This window comes from Abramis brama, assembly GCF_963993115.1.
Source record: "Abramis brama genome assembly, chromosome: 16".
Classification (NCBI taxonomy): Eukaryota; Metazoa; Chordata; class Actinopteri; order Cypriniformes; family Leuciscidae; genus Abramis; species Abramis brama.
The window spans coordinates 25019787-25040264 of NC_139978.1; the positions used below are offsets into that span (position 1 = coordinate 25019787).

A 20478-nucleotide genomic window follows, 5' to 3' on the forward strand; every position below is an offset into this window, starting at 1 on the left:
CAGTCGTCTGGTGGAAGCTAATTATTTTAGATTATAAAGTTATAGCCTAAATATGGGTATTTTTCAAAAACCTATGGCTTCGCTTCAGAAGGCCTTTATTAACCCCCCGGAGCCGTGTGGAGTATTTTTTTTATCATGGATGGATGCACTTTTTCTGGCTTCAAAATTTTCCAGCCATTCACTCCCATTATAAAGCTTGGAAGAGCCAGGACATTTTTTAATATAACTCCGATTATATTTGTCTGAAAGAAGAATGTCATGTACACCTAGGATGACTTGAGTGTGAGTAAATCATGGGCTGATTTTCATTTTTGGGTGAACTAACCCTTTAATGGCAAATAATGCTGGTAATGTTTTGTATATCTGAATTCAATAAATATTTTCTATGGGGACTTTAAGACCCCACTGTATATGAAACATAATGAGCATGTTCGTGTGTTTTCACAGATCAGCTCCCTTCCTTATGATGAGAGGCCTTTACCTGCTTTTAGGAAGAGGTTGAGCGATCAACCAGTCAGTGAGCTCGAGATGCCCCCTCTGACTGACACAAGCTCCCCACGTAGCCCTGAGTCCTCAGGACAACCAGAACCGCTCACAGAGAAAGCTCAGAGAGAGGCCAGTCTGCCCATTGAGATCTATGGAGACTGTCTGGTAAGACACACAACATTTACAGCTTCCAATTGGTTGATTTTATCAGTTTTTTTCTTTTTTTTTTCTTTCACAAAACAGGGCTAAATGATTAATTCGCAAATTGTACTAATCAAATTCTCAATCTTAAGGAATTGGTTATGGCAGGGAGAATTATCCCTTGAAGTATTTAACATCACACTGAGATGTCCATCTTTTACTGTTTTTACAATCTCACAGCACTGGGCAAACTCCATACGACAAAGGTCAAAGAGCCAGCTGGTGTTTTCCATTTGTGAACTGTTTCTGGAATGTGATCGTCATTTTTTTCTTTCGTTGTCTGTCTTTCTAAGGTGGCAGCGTCCTATTCAAAGACATGGTCTTACAGGGAGGATGCTTTGCTGACAGTCTACAAAAAACTGATGGAGGTTCCACCCGGTACCCCAAAAGCAGAACTACGGAGCATGATGAGAGCAGCTGTGTTCCTCTGCAAGAAAGCACTCACAGATAAAGTGTCATCTGTAAGAGAGCTCTCTCTCTTATCTTTATTTTACCCTTTTCTCCGATTTTATCGCCCTCTTATTTTGTTTCTCAGCCTCTCCTTCTCTCGTTCTTTCTCTCACCCTCTCTTTCTAATTTCTCTCATGTTCCCTTCTTTTCAGTCTCATTTCAGGCCAAAGACAGAACGGCACCATCAGCACGACTGATAGTCGTGACTGTTTAGCAGGTGTCGTGTTCTGTCTAGTATTGTGGATTATCTGTAGAAGTGATACAGGCAACAAATGTAGTATAAAGCCTGGCTTGTCTCTTCCAAGAGTAAACTGCGATAGAGCTGATTTTCTGCTAATGTTGGGTATGAGCGGGAGGAGATGGAACACTTGTAGAAGAATGAATGGGAGATTTGCTTAAATTGTAATGCTAAATTTGGCGGCTATAGGAGTGGGATTTCCTTAGTTAAACAGGCTAATAAGAGGCATCGTCTGCTTTTTTTCCATTGGAACTTGGACACTCGTTACTTGCACCTGCCTGTAAAATGTGTTTACGGTACTTTGAAAATTAATCTTGCAGTTTATATTTTTACAAACTCTAAATTCTAATAGTGATTTCTGTTAACTATGGCCAAAATGATCACTCAGAATCGCTAATGTATATATGAATTGGGATGCATTTACACTGCAAGTCTTAATGCACAGATCCGATCTTTTGACCAGATCGGATTTTTTGGCCCGCCTGTTTACATTCACTTTAGACAGTTGCTTACTGTACATACCAGACAGACTGGTATCCGATATCTGTGTTTACATTACTTCCCGCCCAAAATGATTTTCAGCGATCATTTCACTATGCACATGGTAGACCCCGGTTTTGAATGGCCGTGCTGTTAAAATGATTCATATAATTCACGTCGGGTGGTCATGATTATTTGCCAGCATAGACAAGATAACAGCTGTCATGACTCATGAATGTTTTGCAGCTCAAAATCTGACGGAACAGATATATAGTTTTAATAATAGTTATTTTAAATTAAATTTATAGTAATAATTTTTGTTTATCTACAGCTCAGATCTAGAATTCTGAAGTGAAATAAAGTAGCCCTGTAATATATATTTTCTATCTGTGAATAAACGTGTCGTTCTCGCCTTGTGGTGGTTTGGATATGCATGTTTAGATGTAAGTCGGGTATCCAGATATCGGATATGTATCTGATTTAAAACCACATTTGGAAGTGGCTCAAATCGGATGCAAAAAAATCGGATCTCATGCAGATTTTTGTGTTTACACGTGTGCAACAAATTCCGTTGTGTCAGATGTGAGTAAAAGATCGGATTTTTTTTGTGCCAGTGTAAACGCAGCCCTTGGTGTGTAACTTTATTAGGAACTATAACACTAAATTGTTTAAATTGAATTTTAAGACTGACAATCTGACCCTTTCTGATACAAGTGAAGGGGTTGATTAAAATGAAAGACATAGACCGTATACTGAAGAAAATATCTGTCATCACTCATGTGTCTTCTTAAAAAAATAACTTTTTACATCACTGGTAAATTCACTATTGGTAAATTCAAAATATTCTTTACATTAAGCAACCAAAATGAAAATATGAGGAACACAATGACGATATTATAACTGTTTTAATAAATATGCATGGACAAAACAGTTAAATGCCATAGCCACAAAACCATAATTTAAATGATAAATAAATAAGTAATTAGCAATTGTTTTGTCATCCAGTATATGAGGCTGTTTTAAAGATGTAGTTTTCCTGTTCATTTTTGTACTGACCTCAGGTTAAAATGATCATTAAAGGGTTTTGAACAATTTGGCATGAGTATAGTGCATTGAGTTTAACATGTTGATGAGCAGATAGCTTTTTAAGCATGCAAAAATTCACTTTCTAGGGTTAGGCCTTGGGCATTCTCTAAGCACATGCATGTTTGTGGTTTTGAGGTGACAGCTGTGTTTTACCTCCAGTCAGTCCTTGAATAAATCACTCACAGTAAAAGTCGTGGCCTTTCAGGGTTTCATTCTAAACAGTTTTAAATGGTTGTACTGAGAGTCTGAACAATGTGCCCGCTTTTGGACACATTCCAGTGACCCTCTCCCCGTGGTTATTTAGTTAAACTAACACAGCACAGCATTTAACTGTGTGCTTTAGCTGACCTGTTGACGCTACCCTGCACCATGTGTTGTTGTAAAGGTCTCAGGCGGTTTCTTACACGGCTTCTGTGTGTATTTACATCTTAACTGAAATTCTGAGGGAAAATGGTTCCAGATGGCTCTAAAATTAAACATTCAATGTTTCAAAATGTAATATTCAAGATTTTCTTTGGTCATTTGTAATGGGTACACAGAGGTGCTTACATTTAGAATCTCTTAAACATGAGAAGTAAACGTTTTTAAAATAAATGGGAAACCTGATGAAATAAATTACATAATATAATATGAAATGTGACAATATTGAAAATGTGAATTTTAGTATGTAAAGTAACAACTGTCTGTTTGTGTCGCATTTTAGGTATTTCTTACATCTATGAATCTGCTTCGAATGATTCTGAGTGAGTTTATTCCCAACCATCAGCTGGGCAAATCTGAGATCAGTCACTGTGTGGAACAGACTTGGAATAATCTGCTCTTTAGGACCGGAGACTCAACCCTGAGACTCAGAACACTTGCTGTCACCTTCATACAGGTCAGTACAGACTTTTGAAATACTTTATCTGTATTCTGTAGTGAAGTGACTGCTGCACCTATTCAGGTCATTGGGTGTTGAAAGGTAAATTCCACTGGAAAAAATGTCTACTTACTGATAATCTTCATAGATGAGTAGGAGTGAATACTGTCTGAAGGAATGCCAGACACTGGTGGCCTTGTAAAATGAACTCGTCTGTAAACTGGAATTTAAATGTGGAATAAATGTATTTGTGTGTTTTTTTTTGTGGTATTTGTGGTGCGGGAATGTAGATCTTGTCTTTTACTGTAACCCTGATGTAAGATTTCCTCATTTCAATCTACCATTTTTATCTGATACAATCTTATAAACAGGTCTGGCCACAAAATGTCTCAAAAAAATGGCTTTCCATCCAAGTTTATTAGCTTTACGGTCTTCCTCATTCTATAGTACAAAAGTTGACAGTGTGAAGGATTTTTTAATGAATCATATCTAACATTTATTTTTCTTGCAGGATTAACAATTATATGCTTTTGAAACCTAAATGTTTCCAAACACTTTAGTCAAAGTCAGTCAGTGTGTGTCTGAATCATCTCCGAATATAACAAAAGGAGAAACGAAACTAGGCAGATATCTAGATTTATAAACTCATGATTTTGAGTATTCAAGAAGTCCAGTTTGCTTCTGCCTAGTAACAGAAGGGTTTGCTGGATTATACATATGAAGAGCCAATCATATAAGGAAATGATGCAATGAATCATGTCACCTTTGCCATGCTCCTATTCTATAAAAACTGTTGTATTCTTTTTGCTGGTGGGATTCTCTCTGAAACTGGTCTGAGATCCTCCGGCCGTGATTAAAGGATATTGAAAGGCATTGTCTGGAGTCTGTCTAGTAAATGCTGTGCAGAAGGTTATAGGACACTAGAGATCTTATTCCCGAGTACTAGTGTTAAAACGGACGGGACGTCCGACTCGAAGCCAGTTCAGTTGTAGACTGAGTATAAATATTATCTACAGATCTATAGATCTATTATCTATTATCTATGCTTGGGTTTTCGACTAGAGACGCCCCAGATAAACTTACGGTAAGTCAAGTGCGTAGGGGAATTTCTACCACAACAGATTTAGCTGCGCTTTTAACATTTAATTTGTGTAAAATGGTACAAAAATATTGAAATATTGCATTGAGTGGCATGTCTGAAATTTTCATCCAAAAAATGCTCTCTAGGATGGGAAAAAGTCACACAAAAAGTTGTAAATTATGGTTCCCTGTCATCATTGTTTTTAATGTACTTTAAAAGATTTTCGATTTTGTCTGATAAAAAAAAGTATTTGTCTTTTTTAAAATGTAATGCAAATGCTTTAGTCTAATTGTTTAGTCCTTCATGTAGTCAATTACACAATTTGTCATGCATACTTGGACATATAAACACTTGATTATGCAAAACCTGCTGTATCTAATTCATAACTGTTCATGTAAATGTAGCATATTATTGTTTAGCCACTCACAGATAAACAGATATAATTGTACACGGATGGATATGACAAGCTGGCGCTGCAGAATGTTTTTCAGGTAGATCGACTTGTTGTTCAGGTATAGATCATGTGAGGCAATCCTGAACTACTTTATCTTGTCATAGTCATCATGTTCTCTCTGATAAGGATGGGGAATGTTTAGTTTTCTTGTGAAACTGAAGATGTTTTACCTTTTTGTTGTTCATTAAAATAAAATCAGCAATCCATTTAGCATTAAAATAAAACAGTCTTTAAGTGACAAAATATTTCTTGTTTGGAAATTACTTTTCATAAAGAGGATTGTTGGTTTCTTCTGATTTGGCCAAGCATGATTATTTCTTGTTTTGTGTTCTCATGGCCACAATTAATTATCTCTCTCTTAAAAAAAAAAAAGACAAAAAAATCTTTGGTCACATCATTTAATTGACGTCTTTCGAAAATCATTCTGTAACTTAAACCATGTAAAAGTACTGGCCCCTCAAGTTGTCTGGCAATGAAAGGAACCATGTGTTTAGAGTCTTGCTCAAGTTCTGGAATGTTCCATCACTTACTGACACTGATTTGTGTTGGTTGTTGATGAACAGGTTATGTCTCTGTCAGCACTGTGTGGGAAAACTTCATTGTACTTCTGCATAATAGAAACAAAGACATTTGTGACATATGCTTCTTGGATGGTGGAAAAAGTATGTCAAAGGCCACAATTTCTAGTGAATTATTTAAAATTCTGATAACAGTGCTTTAGAATATTGTCAAAGCATATTCACTCATTATTGATTAAAGTTCTTTAAATGTTCTTAACATTCTTAAAATGTCAACCTTGACCATCTTCTTTAAATAACACATTATTGCAGTCTCTCTTGGCAATATATATATATATATATATATATATATATATATATATATATACACTGCTATATATTATAGCATATATAATATATATTATATATATATTATATATATATATCTGCTATATATTATATACACTGCTAAACTTTGTCACATAGTCAAGCACACCCACATGGAATGCTTGGAATGTCACATCAGATACGTTGAAAATAATATATATATATATATATTGTGTACATACGCTGAAAATAAAATTTTCTAAGACATTAACTGATATGTTTTGTGTGTTTGTGTGTATATATATATATATACACACAATACATATCAGTTCATGTCTTGGAAAATTTTATTTGAAATACCTTTTTGATGATTTATAAATGCTTAAGAAAGAGTTTGTGTTCTGTAACTTCGATGTTGTTGTGTTTAAAGCTGGCTTTTGGGTGTGTTTGCAGGAAATGGCTTCATTTAAAGAGGTGAGAGCTCTGCAGATGGTTCCTTTGGAGCTTGTCAAGCCCATGCAGAGCAGTGTACCCGCTAGACTGGCGCTGAGCAGACTGGAACTGTTGGAGAAGCTTCTAGAACAGCTGGGCACCAAGAACTCTGGCTTCACCCTCGACAACGTCATGCGGGTACTGGCCTAAATTCCCCTCTTACTGAGGAAATTATCTCACTGGGTGTCAACCCAATGGCCCTCTGCTCAGTCAAGTTGTGTGCTTAAGTTGTAAAGCTAAAAAAAATCTTCTTTAAAGTAGTAGCTTAAAAACTGCAAATGGCTGGTTAGATTTATCGGCCACATGATACATGAACGACTATGTGCTTGTCTGAGACCACACACACCCACTGGCTTTAAGTGCCAGCTGTGGTAGTGAATGTTTGTAGTTGGGTGCATGTACAAACCTTAACTGTGATTTAGCCTCTAAGAGCACACAGATATTTGATATTTGGGTTTTTGTGGCTAAAATATCACAAATTTTCCTTTCTATTGGGATTTAAAGGTTAATTTCATTCTCACAGCTATCATTAAGATTCTTGAGGGTTTCATTAGACTGAAACAAAGTGGCCTTTGTATTGCAGAGTGGGTGTATTCTACCCTATGTAATGTCTGTTACGCACAAGGGCTGTTCTGACAGCCAGTTGCATATCCATGGCATAGTTTATGAGATTCATCCAAGCACTTTCTCATTCTCTCTCTGTCCCAGCATTTAGATTTGCAAAGCTGTTTAGCTGTTAAATTTTGTACTTCCTTATTTCCTTCAGGGTCTCAGTTATAGAGAGAGTATTCTCTTTTAAATTGTTTTTATTTTCGGGAACAATTTGTGCAGTCAAAAGTATATTTGCAATGCAAACTTGTGACACTACTGCAACAGAGACTGTGAAATTTCACAAGGAGCTGCAGTGTGCACTGTGAGGTTTCTGTCTGTGTTCCAGTTGGGCTTTGTTGTATTAAAACAAAGGCTACTGATTCTGTGTTAGCTTGGAAATGTGCCTTGGTGGCCTAAAGTCTCATTTTCCTCCACATGGTAAAGTTAGGAGGGTAAGGGTCATGTTATATCATATAATTTATCAGCAAAAGTTAAATATATATAAATATATATACATCATATATATGATCAAATTTTAATATTGGCCATTTATTGTTACCTGCCATAACATGACAATAATTATCAGCTTATATCGGCCAGAATTTTAATATTGTTGCATTCCTATAAAATAATTTATGGACTGGGGTAGTTAACCTAAAAAACAGAATTCTCATAATTTATTCGCCTTCATGTTGTTTCAAACCTGTATGACTTTCTTTTTTTATATATATAAAAGCTGTTCTATAACTTCAAAAGACTTGGAATATAACACATGAGTTGTATGGACCACTTATGAATTAAAAAAAAAACTTTTTTGGAGCTGGACAGATGCTGGTCACTGTGCATGCTTTTGTTGTATTGAAAAAAAGCAGCTTATATTTTCTATAGACAAGTCATACAGGTTTGGAACAACCTAAAGAGGAGTAAAAGATGACTTTTTTTTGTAAACTATTTCATACTATTTCAAAAACCGCCAATGAATCAGCTCCCAAATGTCTTTTAAATATTTATTGGATCTGTCTGTTAGTTTGGCCCTTTTCATTGGTGATGTCCCACAAAATGGGTTGCTGTAGGTTACAGGCAGGGATGGCTGCTAAATGCCTTCTGCCTTCTGGTTTCCTGGGAGATGAGATGGGCTTCAGGGCACAGCAGAGAGGCGATTGAGTTTCCTTTAATTAAAATGAGAGATCCAGAGCCTGGGAGCACATGAATGGGATCTGTGTATGGAAAAGGGGAGAGAGAAAAGTGAGAGACAAATATTTTTGATATAATAACTACAGTTCATATACAGCCTTTGCTTCACACATTGTAAAACATATATAGGGAATATTGTATATATTTTGGTTTTTTAGATAAAAATTGGTTGATTTTGTTCTGCTTGTCATACACTACTATTCAAAAGTTTGGGGTAGGTAAGATTTTTAAAAAGTCTTTTATGCTGTCCAAAGCTACATTTATTTAATAAAAAATACAGTAAAAACAGTAACATTATAAATATTACAATTTAAAATAAACGTTTTCTGTTTTTATGTATTTTAAAATGTAATTTGTTCCTGTGATGGCAATGATGAATTTTTGATGATCCTTCAGAAATCAGTTCTAATATACTGATTTGGTGCTTAAGAATTATTATTATTTTATTTTTTTTAATCAGAATTGAAAACATAATATAATATTAATAGTTTTATGAAATCTGTTATATATATTTTTAGGATTCTTTGATGAATATGAAGTTCAGAAGTTCAAAACTTTTTGTAACAATGTAAAAAGTCTTTTACTGATCAATTTTACACATTCTTGCTGAATAAAGTTATCAATTTCTTTCAAACAAACAAACATTCTTACTGACCCCAAACTTTTCAAAGGTAGTGTATCTGTTCTACAATCACTTTCTTATTATTCATTAAATATATTTGTGTGTGATGTATGTTGTGTTAGTTTCTGTCAGGTGGATTAGAGCACAGCGCTGCCGCAGTGCGTGAACTCTCTGTGAGAGTTGTCCAGGATATGTACCGTCTTCACGGTAAAGCGGTTTTGAATTATCTTCCACCTGATGACACCAGCACACGTAAAAACGTGCTCTACAAGAACCTTTTCGACTCGCTCACCAAGTTAGACGGAAACAACAACAACAATATGCAGGTAAAACTGGTCTGGAGAGAATTATTAGCCTTGAGTTTCATCTTTTGAAAGCTCGGAATGTTTGTACGTGGGATACTGCATTTGGTTTAAAGAGTCTCTCTCTGTCTTTACTTCAGAAGACAAAAAAAGTGTCAGAACAGGAAGATGGTGAGAGAGAGAAAGAGGAAATCAGGAGTTTACAGGAGCAGCTTGCAGTGCTGAAGGAGATCAGTGTAGGTATAGTGGTCAAAGGTGCCCTAATCTATCTCTTCTGTTTTGTTTTTAATGCTCTCACACAAAATGACCTTTTTCTACCTGGCATTAAAGGTGAAGTATGTAAGATTTTTTCAAATGTGAAAATACATTCTCTTAACCCAGATTATTGTTCATTGACCACTATTAGTATTCCATTCATGGGTTTATCGACCCCAAAAGTTTAAACGTACGGTTGAGCCCTCCAGGCACCATCAAACCATTGAGAGCGATCTGCTCAGATCTGTCAGTCTCTCTCCAGCTCAATATATAGTGAGAGTTTTGGCCGTGGCTACTGTAGCTGGCGAAGCCACGGGATGTTTAGCTGGTGTGGGACCATTGCTTAGTACGCATTACATGGGACAAGACTTTCAGCTTTGGTTAGAGAAGTGCAAGCCAAAATTTATTGCATTTAGATTAAACACGTCAATAACATGTCAAAGCGAATGAGACAGCGATAACTGAAGGTTGTAGTAGGTGTGCCGAAAGGTAGGGGCATGCTGAAAGATACACAATGCTACAACAGAAACTAACCCCTAACCCTGCTCCACACGCTAACAGGCAGCTTTCACGACTAGTTTTAAAGACCTTTCGGCATGCCTATTACTCTGACCTGCAGATATCCACACTTAAAGCTACACGCTACAATGGACGCTTCAATAGCATCATTGTGCGCTCGTTCAGAAAGACAAAATGTACCAGTTTATAATGTTTACTTGCACCTGGTGCAGATACGTTGTATGGGTTTATTATCAAGCAAGACGCTCATGTTCGCTCTAGACAGTGTTAGCCTACTCAATTGCTTACTCATGAAACAGCAACACAGTTAAAAGTATTCCTAATATTGAACCTTTTATTAAAAGTACCCCACTTTTACCTGTTGATACATTCCCTACAAATCACCTGTAAGAGCTGTATTTGTGATATTTGAGTTGGGGGAGGCGCAATGCGCGAAAGGGGCATTTGCAAGGTTGTTTTAAAATATGGTTTATTTTTATAATTCCACTAGGTGCCCCTAGTGTTGCAGAAACTACATACTTCACCTTTAACATTTCCGTATCTGGAAGTTCTTTAGCTGGATTGCATGTGTACCTTGGACTCATTGGCTGAATAGTGCAATGAGCCCATTTGGCCATCAGATGTACAAATAGATAAATCCATAAGTGCATTAAAGATGTGAATCTGTGTTTTAGGAGAAAGGAAAGGAAAATTCCAAAGTACCTGAGAAAAAAACTGAGAAGGCAGTCAAATCAGGTGCGTGTAAAATGATGTGTGTGCGTGCTGTTGAGTGCATGATGTAACTGTTTTTGTGATCTGATCAATTTCATTTTTGTTTTGAGGCTTAGCAGCAGGAATGTGTCGCTATGCTTAAGAGTGAGGATCAGACCATCATTCTTACTTATAGTCTGTCTGAATGCTCGATTCTGAATGACTAGAAGGTGTGCAATAAAACCGTTTAATGCACAGGTAGTTCCAAGTCAGTTTTGTCACCGTTCTATATTAACTCGCACTGTTATCATTGAAGCACACACAAACATACGTCACTCGCGCTTTTAACATTGAAGCACACACACACACACACGCACCCAGAGATTGCGCTGCGCACATGGGTCACAAACAGAAACATTAAGGAGCACAGAAACTTCAACACTGATATCGCTGAATCAATAATTATTTTTACATGTACATTACAGAGTTATTGTAAATTATAACTAAAACTATTAAAAATGTGTTAATTAAAATAAAGCTGAAATGAAATAAATAAATAAAAACTTAAACTTAACTGTAGGAATGTTGGCAGCTAGCTTTGGCAACTATCTGAAATAAAAGTTGAAGTACTGAAAAAAATATTGAAACATTATAATGAATAAAGCACATAACAAAATTACTCAAAATTACAAATAATAAGAATAAAAGCTAATATTTAGTAAAATATTACTAAATACTATAATAGTATATAAATAATACTAAACTAACACATGTACATCACTGTAAACCTTGAACGGAGAAGTCAATCTGGGCTGCATTTCTCAAAAACATTGTGAGCCAAGTTAATCGTAGAGACCATTGTTGGCAGTGGTTCTACGGTCTACTTAGGCCTAGGGTGCTTTTAAGAAACGCAGCCCTGAACTGAACGTGATGGGTTAAATATGTTCCTGTCTGTTTCAGCAGTTGTTAAGAAGGTAAACCAGTCTGTCCCTGCTGATGCGAAAGACAGCCAATCATCTGCAGCTAACTACTTAGACAAGTGAGCACCTCTTGTCACTTATTTGTTGATTCTCAACTAAGCAGTCTAATTCACCCAGTCAGTGGAATATCCATTTACACAGAGTCTCTGGTTTATTAGCACTTTGCAAATGTCAAGTCTTTGTCTTGTATAGTTATTATAAACGTACAATTATAATCTCACCAAGACATCTGGAAAATGATAGCATAATGTGCAGTGCTAATGGGCTCTCATTTAATCAGTTTGTCTTTATACTGCTGGGAAAGAGTCTTGGTAGAATGGCGAGTGAGAAATGAAAGATCAGATCAGAGTTGATGCTGATGCTGGTGCTGTTTTGTGTGTAGTCTGTGTATTTTCTGTGGGGAGAGAGATGCGTCATTCACTGAGGATGGACTCGACCTGCACTACTGGAAACACTGCCCGATGCTGCAGCGCTGCCTTCAGTGCAGACAGGTGCACACACACACACACACACACACACACACACACACACACACACACACACACACACATACACACACACACACAATCATTTCTTATTGGTTGAACTACTTCTCACCGTCCAGAGTGTGTTAATGTAGTATGTTTGTGTGTTTGTTAGGTAGTGGAGATTGCGAGCCTGACAGAGCACTTGCTGACCGAGTGTGAGCGGAGGGCAGATTTCACCCAGTGTCCTCTCTGCTCCGAAGCCCTTCCCCGAGATAAGCTAACTGAGCATGCTCAGAGCACTGCTTGCAATCGTGAGTCCTTTGTGTGGATGCACATTGTTTTTACTTCATGCTCATCAAGAAACCACACTCAGTTCTTTTACAAATGTGTCTCCAGGGTCCAAAATTGACATTTGGCAGGTGAATTGATGTAATGCCCGTTAGTATTTCTTACTGGCCATGGAACAGTATTTTGGAGTGTTTTTATAAAATAATCTGTTGTTTTCCTTGCATATTGTGATAAACAGTTCAGCTTATTGAGTCAGTCGCCACATCAAATACTAGATGCTTCTCCTCTCTTATCGAACACAAACATGCTTTTTTCCCTCGTATTTTATTTTTGGCAGCTTAGCGAGAGAAATATTTGACATGGCACGTCATGGATTTTTTAAGAAAAAATGCTTTCCACTCAAGTGAAAGATTTAAACGTTGTATTAAAGACCAACCGGCGAGTAACTGCACCTTATATACTTGCTAAAGGCGATTTTTACTTGCTTGAAAGTGTTAATTTTGGTCCCTCTGTAACACTCTAATTATGCATAAAACATTCACTGTCATATACAGTTCACACTTTCACATGACAATGCCACTAGGAATTTAAAACTTGCATAACCTTTCACAACTGCAGACTTATTTCCGAGCAATGTTTTGTTACCTCTGTAAGTGGTAAATGTTTTTTTTTGACAGCCTGCATTTTTTTTGTGTGTGTGCTGTTTTGGGGAAAAAGTAAGAACAGTTTTTGTTCCTGGTCATGGATTTATTCTTTTGTCTTTTTGTCAGCACCAGCTTCTGGAGAAAATTGTAATCACTGTCCTCTCTGCCATGAAAACTTTGCCTCGGGGGAGGAGGTGAGATCATACAAAAACACATGCACATGCTAATCATCAACAAAATCAGCTGTCATTATTTGTTAAGTCTAAATAACACTCTTAATACTTTATAAGAGTATTTAAACACAGGGTTCTTACAGTCATGCAAAATCTGGAAATGTCATATATGTATTTAATTAAAAATGTGTAAATAGTCATTTCCAGGCCTGGAAAAGTCATGGAAATTAATAAAACCAAGAACATTCCTGTTGGGAATATAAAATTATATTTATTTCTCTTTGAGCATTGTCTTTGACAGACAATGTATTATCCAATCAGTGTTTGACTTGTTTTCTGTATGAAATCAGTTTTAGTAATTTTAGTACTTCAACTTATTCATCTATTTTTTTTCCATCTAAACTTTTATTGAATTGCAATTTAATTTCAGTTAATGAAAACCATTTTTAATAGTTTTAGTTAACACTGGTGCTGGGAATACATTAGTTGTCCTTGATTTATAAGAGCTCTTTTGTACATTACTAACTCTTTTACAATGGCTAGAAAAACACATCATCCTATTTGGTCAAGTAATTTCATTCAATCTGAAATTACAGAAATAGCAGAACATCATATAAAGATATATATATATATATATATATATATATATATATATATATATATATATATATATATATATATATAAAACTTTTGAACAGGAAGATGTGTACATCATGTGTACAACACTTAAAGCAGATGCGTTTCCTCTTGTGCATCAGTGAATGTTTGCAGCTTTTGTAATAGTTATGTTTGAGTCTCTTGTAATACTAGTTTGAGTCTCTTGTAATAGTTATGTTGTCCTCGGTGTACAAAAGATACAAAACATTCCAAATCATACAGTCACTGCTGGAAAGGGTTCAAATATGCAAAATATGCTGGAAAACTAAAGAATTCGCAGAACCTGGAGGATTTTTCTGAAGAACATTGGGCTGTTTAACTGTTTATGACAAACAAGAACAACCATCACAAAACAAAAAAACAGTCATGGATCATCCAGGTGATGACAAAGTTTTAAGAATCAAGCGTATGCAAACTTTTTAACGGGGTCATTTTTATTTAAAAAATGTGTAGATTACATGTAAACTACATGTCTTTTATGTAAAATAAATATCTTATTCAGGACAGTACTAAATAAAATCAAAAAAAAAAAATTTTTATCACTCTTATGTTAAATATAATTAACACTTTGCAGATTCTGTAATGTATACAGTTAAGCCCAAAATGATTCATACCAAGGTCATATTTTAAGTTAAAGTGCAAAAAACGTGTCACCAATTATAAAGAAACGTTTGACAGCTGTGAATAAAGGCTTTGCCATCGATTATTGAGAAAGGGTATGAATAATTGTGGACACTGGACACATAAAAAATAGACAATATTCTTTGTTAATATCTCTATCACATGTCTTGCTTTCTGTTGTCTCCTTTTTGCGTCATTTCCAGCCAGAAGATGCCTATTGGTCAAATAAAAATTCACCATAATTAAAAGTTGGGTATGAATAATTTGAGAAAGAGAGAGAGAGAGAGAGAGATATTATATTATATCTAAGGTTTGGGAATATAAGGACACTGGTATGAAATCAAGTCTGAAACCAACACCATAGGAACAGATTATTTACATAAGCACCCATGATGATTAGTGAATGACCCCAGAATTAAAGTGAGCTTTACAGTGTCTCGCTCTCTCTCACACACATGCACACATGCTCCTCATACAGCAATGTAACAGTGCATGTCTTTTGTGTGCAGGCCTGGAAATCTCACCTCATGGGACCTGAGGGTTGTAAACAGAACTCACGGAGGAGAGCTGTACAGCAGAGCACTCTCTCACACGCACAAGGTGATCATTCATCTCCTTTAGCCTCAATGAGACCTTTACAACACCACACTGTCCCCTACAAGCCCCTACTGCCCCACATCGCTTCATAAATCACACATAGATCCAAACTGCCCCACGTGGCCTCCACAATGCCCCAATCTTACCACGTGCACTGGTAATGAATGGACTGTTCAGCATTTTATTATTTTGTTCTCGTCAAATTAAATATGGTGTTTACTTTGGCTAAACTCTATGCAGCATCCCACAATGTTCCTCAACAACTAATGTACTCAGGTGTTTGTGTGTTTGCATTTCTCTTACTCTTTGCCCTCAGGAAAGACAGTCAGCACAGGTGTAGCTAGGACAACAATGGTCATTTCTGAATCCAAGGTTCGAGGGCTGCCCCAAGGTAGTCGCATCCCCGCTCCTGCTTCCAGAAACATCAGACACACCAGAAATCCTCCAGGCAAGGCCTCTACCCTCCGACTACAACAGGCGTGACGCAAAGATTGCATGCTAACTCTAGTAGCATTGCTGGGTGGAATCTAATGTAATCTAACACTCAAATCTACTTCACATCAGGATTCAAATAATGCATTATTGCACTTTTATTGCTGTACCGATTTAGGAATATTCCTATAAGACACAAATAACAATCAGCATCATTTTTCTGAGCACACGCTATATCAGTAACACCTCATATACAATTTACCCATAACTGAATGTATAAAATCTGAGATATGCGTTGATGGCTTGTGAACAAATTGATTAGAGAAACAGGTTAATGAGCAGGTACGCAGTTTGTGTTCTGCTCTGTTTACCTTTCCAGGTTGCTCACCTGGATTTTTTTGTGGTCTATTTGAGGATTTTATTCTTGTATATTGTTTTATACTTGTTTGTTTAGTGTGTGTGTGTTTTATGTGAATATTTTGTGATTGTAGCACCTTGATATTTAATGTTTTTTAAAGCACTAGCACCACGGCCATGTAGCCTTTGAAAAAAAAAATTGGTTTCTGTTTAAAAGATTTGAACAGATGCTCATTGTATTGGATTCGGATAATGCGCTTACATTCTCTTGCCTTTGAAAAGGCGGAGGCTAATTCTATTCTCAGAACTGCTTTGATGCTTTTCAGAGAATCATGACATGGAACATAGATTGTGCCAATACATGAGACTAAAGAGCCAAGAGTGATGTCATTGCTATTTGATGATGAAATGTTTGGTCTTTGCGTTTGCTTCAGTATTAGAATAACTCTTGGCCTCATTTGTTGTTGTGCAAACTGTTTTGTCTGCTGTGTGTAAATCCCAGGGTATGATCTGCATCGAACTACTCTGTTGTATTTATTGTGATAAAAAGTGAATTATTCGGTCCAGTCATGCTTATAAAATCATCGAGACCGAAGATAGGGAACAAAATGAAAGACTGTCCGAGTGGAATAGGCTGATTCTGTGCCTGAAAACAAGCCATAATGTCACTTTTAAAAGTGAAGACTGAACACAAGTATGCAGTCTAGGGACTTCAGGGATGGAATTTTTAAAAGGTACAACCCCACAAGTTCTTTTTAAGAATGTTTTCTGATGTCATGTCTGACACAATCTCCTACCTTCACTTATGAGACATGCATTATATTACTGACATACATCAACTCCTACAGACATGTTTTTTAGAGGCATTACTGAGATGTCTAATATTTAAATATCAACTATTTATTGATTTAAATAAGTCAATTTTTTCCTAGTATAGAAAGTGTTCTAAAAGTGATAACTCTATTTGTTGCAGAGATGGCGGATGCATACCCAAATAGTATTAATTTTGCAATCAAAAGTCTGAAATTTATACTATATATAGATTATAGTGGTAGAATATCATAGGATATTTTTTTGTGTTTGCTTTAAAAGATTGATTTTAGTCACAGTACCAGAATTAAGAAGCACAGCAGTTTTTGTCTCATAGTAAAACTGGTTCCAGTCAGGAAATTATGCACTAATGTGTATTGTGAGTTCGGAAGCTTATATCTGCTTTGTAGCTTTATTTGTTTGAAGCTGTTTTAATAAATGTATTTGAATAAAGTTTTTTATCTGAAAAATACTCCACATATTTAGCTTTGTAAAAGTTATTTGATTGCGACACAAACACCAAACCACATGCACGTGCAAACCACACTAAAACACAACATGACAAATGTAAGATTGATAGTGTTGAGTGTCATGGCCATGGGGTATACCCAAAAATTTAAATGATGCATTGCAGATCAATGTAATAATTTACTCACCCTCATGTCGTTTTAAACTTTATGATGATTTTTTGTTGTTGTTGTTTTTCAATGGAGCACCATAGAGAGCATTTCAATTAAATTACATTAAATTACGTTGAATGGAGCCTAAGATTTTTGGCAAAAGCACCATAGGAGTGAACACTGACTTAAATTTCAGTCTGTTCCTCACACAATGCTCAAGGTTTGACTTCACACATAAAAACACTTAGAATAAATTAATCATACTTATATGGTGCTTTCTTTGTAAGAGTGACCAGAACATTCAAAATTCCTTCTGGTGAACTTCACAATTGACATAAAAAGATAAAGTTTACATTTAAAAATACATGTGTCAGTAGCTTTTTGTAACTTTTATCTTTGTAGCCATTAAAACTTACTTAGAAAAATAAATTTACCCTGAGAAACATTCAACAGTGTGACAACTAGCCCCAGTTTATTTTAGAACAATATTTGTTTCCTGTGAGTAGATAATGATTTGGAAGACGATAATAACTTGTGATTTATTACATTTGACAATTGATAACACAAGTAGTCGTAGCTTAGAAAACATAAAAAAGAAAGGTTAGATCTGCAAACACGTGTCATTTGAAATAATATCTTCTTTCTGTCTTTGTAAATAGCTCCTAGTCTATTACGACGTGTCTGGCGCACCTCAGGTCCTCGTTTCGGACAAGATTCCACATGCGCATCAGCTCCTGCGGGAAGAGTTTGTGCACCACGATGAGGTTGCGGAAAAAGCACGGCTCCCGATTCAGCGGCGTCACTTTGCGCTTAATGATCCCGAATGTCCTGAAGCCCAGATGCAGCTCGGGCACGATCTGCAGCTTCTGAAGGCACATGCCCAAAAACACATCATCAATGGGGTAAAGATCCACGCTCTCCGAAACCACGAAGAGCCTGCGAGCCACCTGAGAGGACATGAGAAATCCTCCCCCACCCAAATAAGGCGGATAGCGCTTATCATACAAATCTTTGGGAATGAAATATTTACTCTTTTGGTTTCTGATCGGTTTGGCCTCAAAAATAGTGTCCCCTAAAATGAGGTTTTCCACCCTGTTCTCTTCCACCCTAAAGCCAATTAGTTCCACGAGGTTCTTGGTGTGGACAAACACATCATCGTCCCCTTTGAAGATGAAGCGAACCCCACTGCAGTAGATGTTGAACCACCTCAGAAAGTTCACCTCCTTTAAAGTGAGATTGAAGAAGGTGTCCATGAAGTCCCACTGCAAGATGTCACCGTAAGTTCGGTCTTCATATTGGACCAGGGCTTGTAAATTTCGCGCGTCTTTGCCAGTGGCCGGAGTTCCTAAAAGAAACAGCGTTTTAATTTTCAAGCCCTGTATTTCTTGCTCCTTTCCCCAGGTCTGTCGCACGGTCTCTCGTCGGTCATGTTCTTCAATAACCGATTTGACCACGACAAGAACGTCCACGTCACCGCTACACTTCTCGGGGTGATTCAGCAACATTGGGAAGTATCTACAATGTCTGTGTAGGACAAATTCGCGGAACTTTGGGTTCAAACGACGAAACCAGGCTTGGGTCTTTATCGTGGAATTTTCACTACATTTGATTTTAGCCACGTCCCATTGTTTTGGCATGGGTTTTCCCACCAGCGCCAAGTCGTTCCCGCGTGGTTGAGACGAATTTTCAACAGCATTTATGCCTTTTCTTTTGAATGACGAACATTCGTGGCCACACCATTTGTTTTTCACTTTGGCACCTTTAATATTCGGGTCCACTGTTGTTAATTTCTGAAGCATCAGTAAAGTGGCAAAAACCAAAGTGAGGCTGACCGCAGCTCTAAAATTCTTTTTCTTTCTACAGAAGAATTCCATTACGCACGCGCTCCTCAGAGAGCAGTCTGTTCGGGTGACCAGCGGATTTGTCATGATAAGATAGTCATGTCACCGGCAATCAGTTTCCGTGAATTTGTGTTAAAAAGGTGTTATAAAAATATTTTAAAAATCAGCGAATAGTCCATAAAAAGGCATTTTGATTAAGCTGGAAAGGCTGTCGGCTCCACTTTTCTCCTGTCAGACTGTGTTTTTGTCTGTTGTCCCGTCATATATTGTCGTAACAGGTCCTCCTCGCTTCAAGTTCCATCGTTGAACTGCTGAAAATGGGAGGCAGAGTCATCCTTTAAAACAATCGTCCGTCTGCCTCTCCTCTCCTCCACCTTCACGAGTCACGACACCTACCTGCTACAGGCTCTCTGGTTACACACGACAGCTGTGCAAGCGTAGTAAATGAGAGTCCCGACGAAGAATTCGAGCGAGGAGTATTTACGTATTCAGTGTATGTAAATATTGGAGTTGAAGTAACTTGTTTTTTTAAAAAGGTTTTTAACCCGGTTTTCACATCCCTCCCACAAGCATATTGGAAGATGCTTTAAGTTAACTTACCAAGCAGTTTATTAGCACTAAACTTACTGAAATTATTTTAGTATTTAGCTCCCCCGTGTGGTTCAAAGCGATAGAGCCTTTTTATCAGTATTTGAAATAAATAGATGGCATTACCAAATGTAAGTGTTTACATTAGTTATATATTATTTCGCCATTATAAAATCCACAAACATGTCTTAAGAGCAGTTTTTTTTCTTCTATTAAAAGTGATACAATTTATTATTTGAGCTGTCCTACCAGTTGCTACTGCTCCAATAAGCCCCATCCAGCTTAAAGGGATAGTTCACCAAAAAATTTAAATTGCCCCATGATTTACTCACCCTAAAGCAATTAAAGGTGTATATGACTCAGATGAATACAATCGGAGATATATATAAAAAATGCCTGGCTCTTCCAAGCTTTATAATGGCAGTGAATGGAGGACAAGATTTTGAAGCCCAAAAAGTGCATCCATCCATCATAAAAGTACTTCACACGGACCATGGCTCTAAGGGTTAATAAAGGCCTTCTGAAGCCTTCTGGTGTGTTTGTGTAAGAAAAATATCCATTTAAAACTTATAAACTAAT

The 20478-nt window shown here is 36.8% G+C and overlaps 2 protein-coding genes across 7 annotated transcripts in view; one reads left to right on the forward strand and one right to left on the reverse strand.

The window, feature by feature from the left end:
* The window catches only part of cep104 (centrosomal protein 104), a 30606-nt gene extending 13279 nt beyond the window's left edge, over positions 1-17327 (forward strand). For 3 of the 6 annotated variants that reach the window (XM_084138397.1, XM_084138392.1, XM_084138393.1), the window contains 13 exons: positions 448-651; positions 981-1148; positions 3645-3818; positions 6613-6789; positions 9181-9384; positions 9501-9596; positions 10809-10869; positions 11785-11863; positions 12187-12295; positions 12444-12582; positions 13330-13397; positions 15164-15254; positions 15568-17327. In XM_084138397.1, the coding sequence (XP_083994523.1) occupies positions 448-651; positions 981-1148; positions 3645-3818; positions 6613-6789; positions 9181-9384; positions 9501-9596; positions 10809-10869; positions 11785-11863; positions 12187-12295; positions 12444-12582; positions 13330-13397; positions 15164-15254; positions 15568-15734 (1737 nt within the window). In that variant the 3' untranslated portion in view covers positions 15735-17327. The remainder of the gene's footprint in view (positions 1-447; positions 652-980; positions 1149-3644; positions 3819-6612; positions 6790-9180; positions 9385-9500; positions 9597-10808; positions 10870-11784; positions 11864-12186; positions 12296-12443; positions 12583-13329; positions 13398-15163; positions 15255-15567) is intronic. The other 3 variants (XM_084138396.1, XM_084138395.1, XM_084138394.1) reach the window with 3 other exon arrangements.
* Positions 17328-17997: 670 nt separating this feature from the next.
* b3gnt7l (UDP-GlcNAc:betaGal beta-1,3-N-acetylglucosaminyltransferase 7, like) lies at positions 17998-19880 on the reverse strand. Its single transcript, XM_084138399.1, has one exon. It carries the CDS (start codon positions 19396-19398, stop codon positions 18133-18135), a length of 1266 nt encoding a protein of 421 aa, XP_083994525.1. The 5' UTR covers positions 19399-19880; the 3' UTR covers positions 17998-18132.
* Positions 19881-20478: the final 598 nt, after the last annotated feature.

Bases quoted from the DNA above. Each gene is read 5' to 3' on its own strand.
- b3gnt7l (XM_084138399.1), bottom strand. From the start codon at position 19,398: ATGACAAATCCGCTGGTCACCCGAACAGACTGCTCTCTGAGGAGCGCG.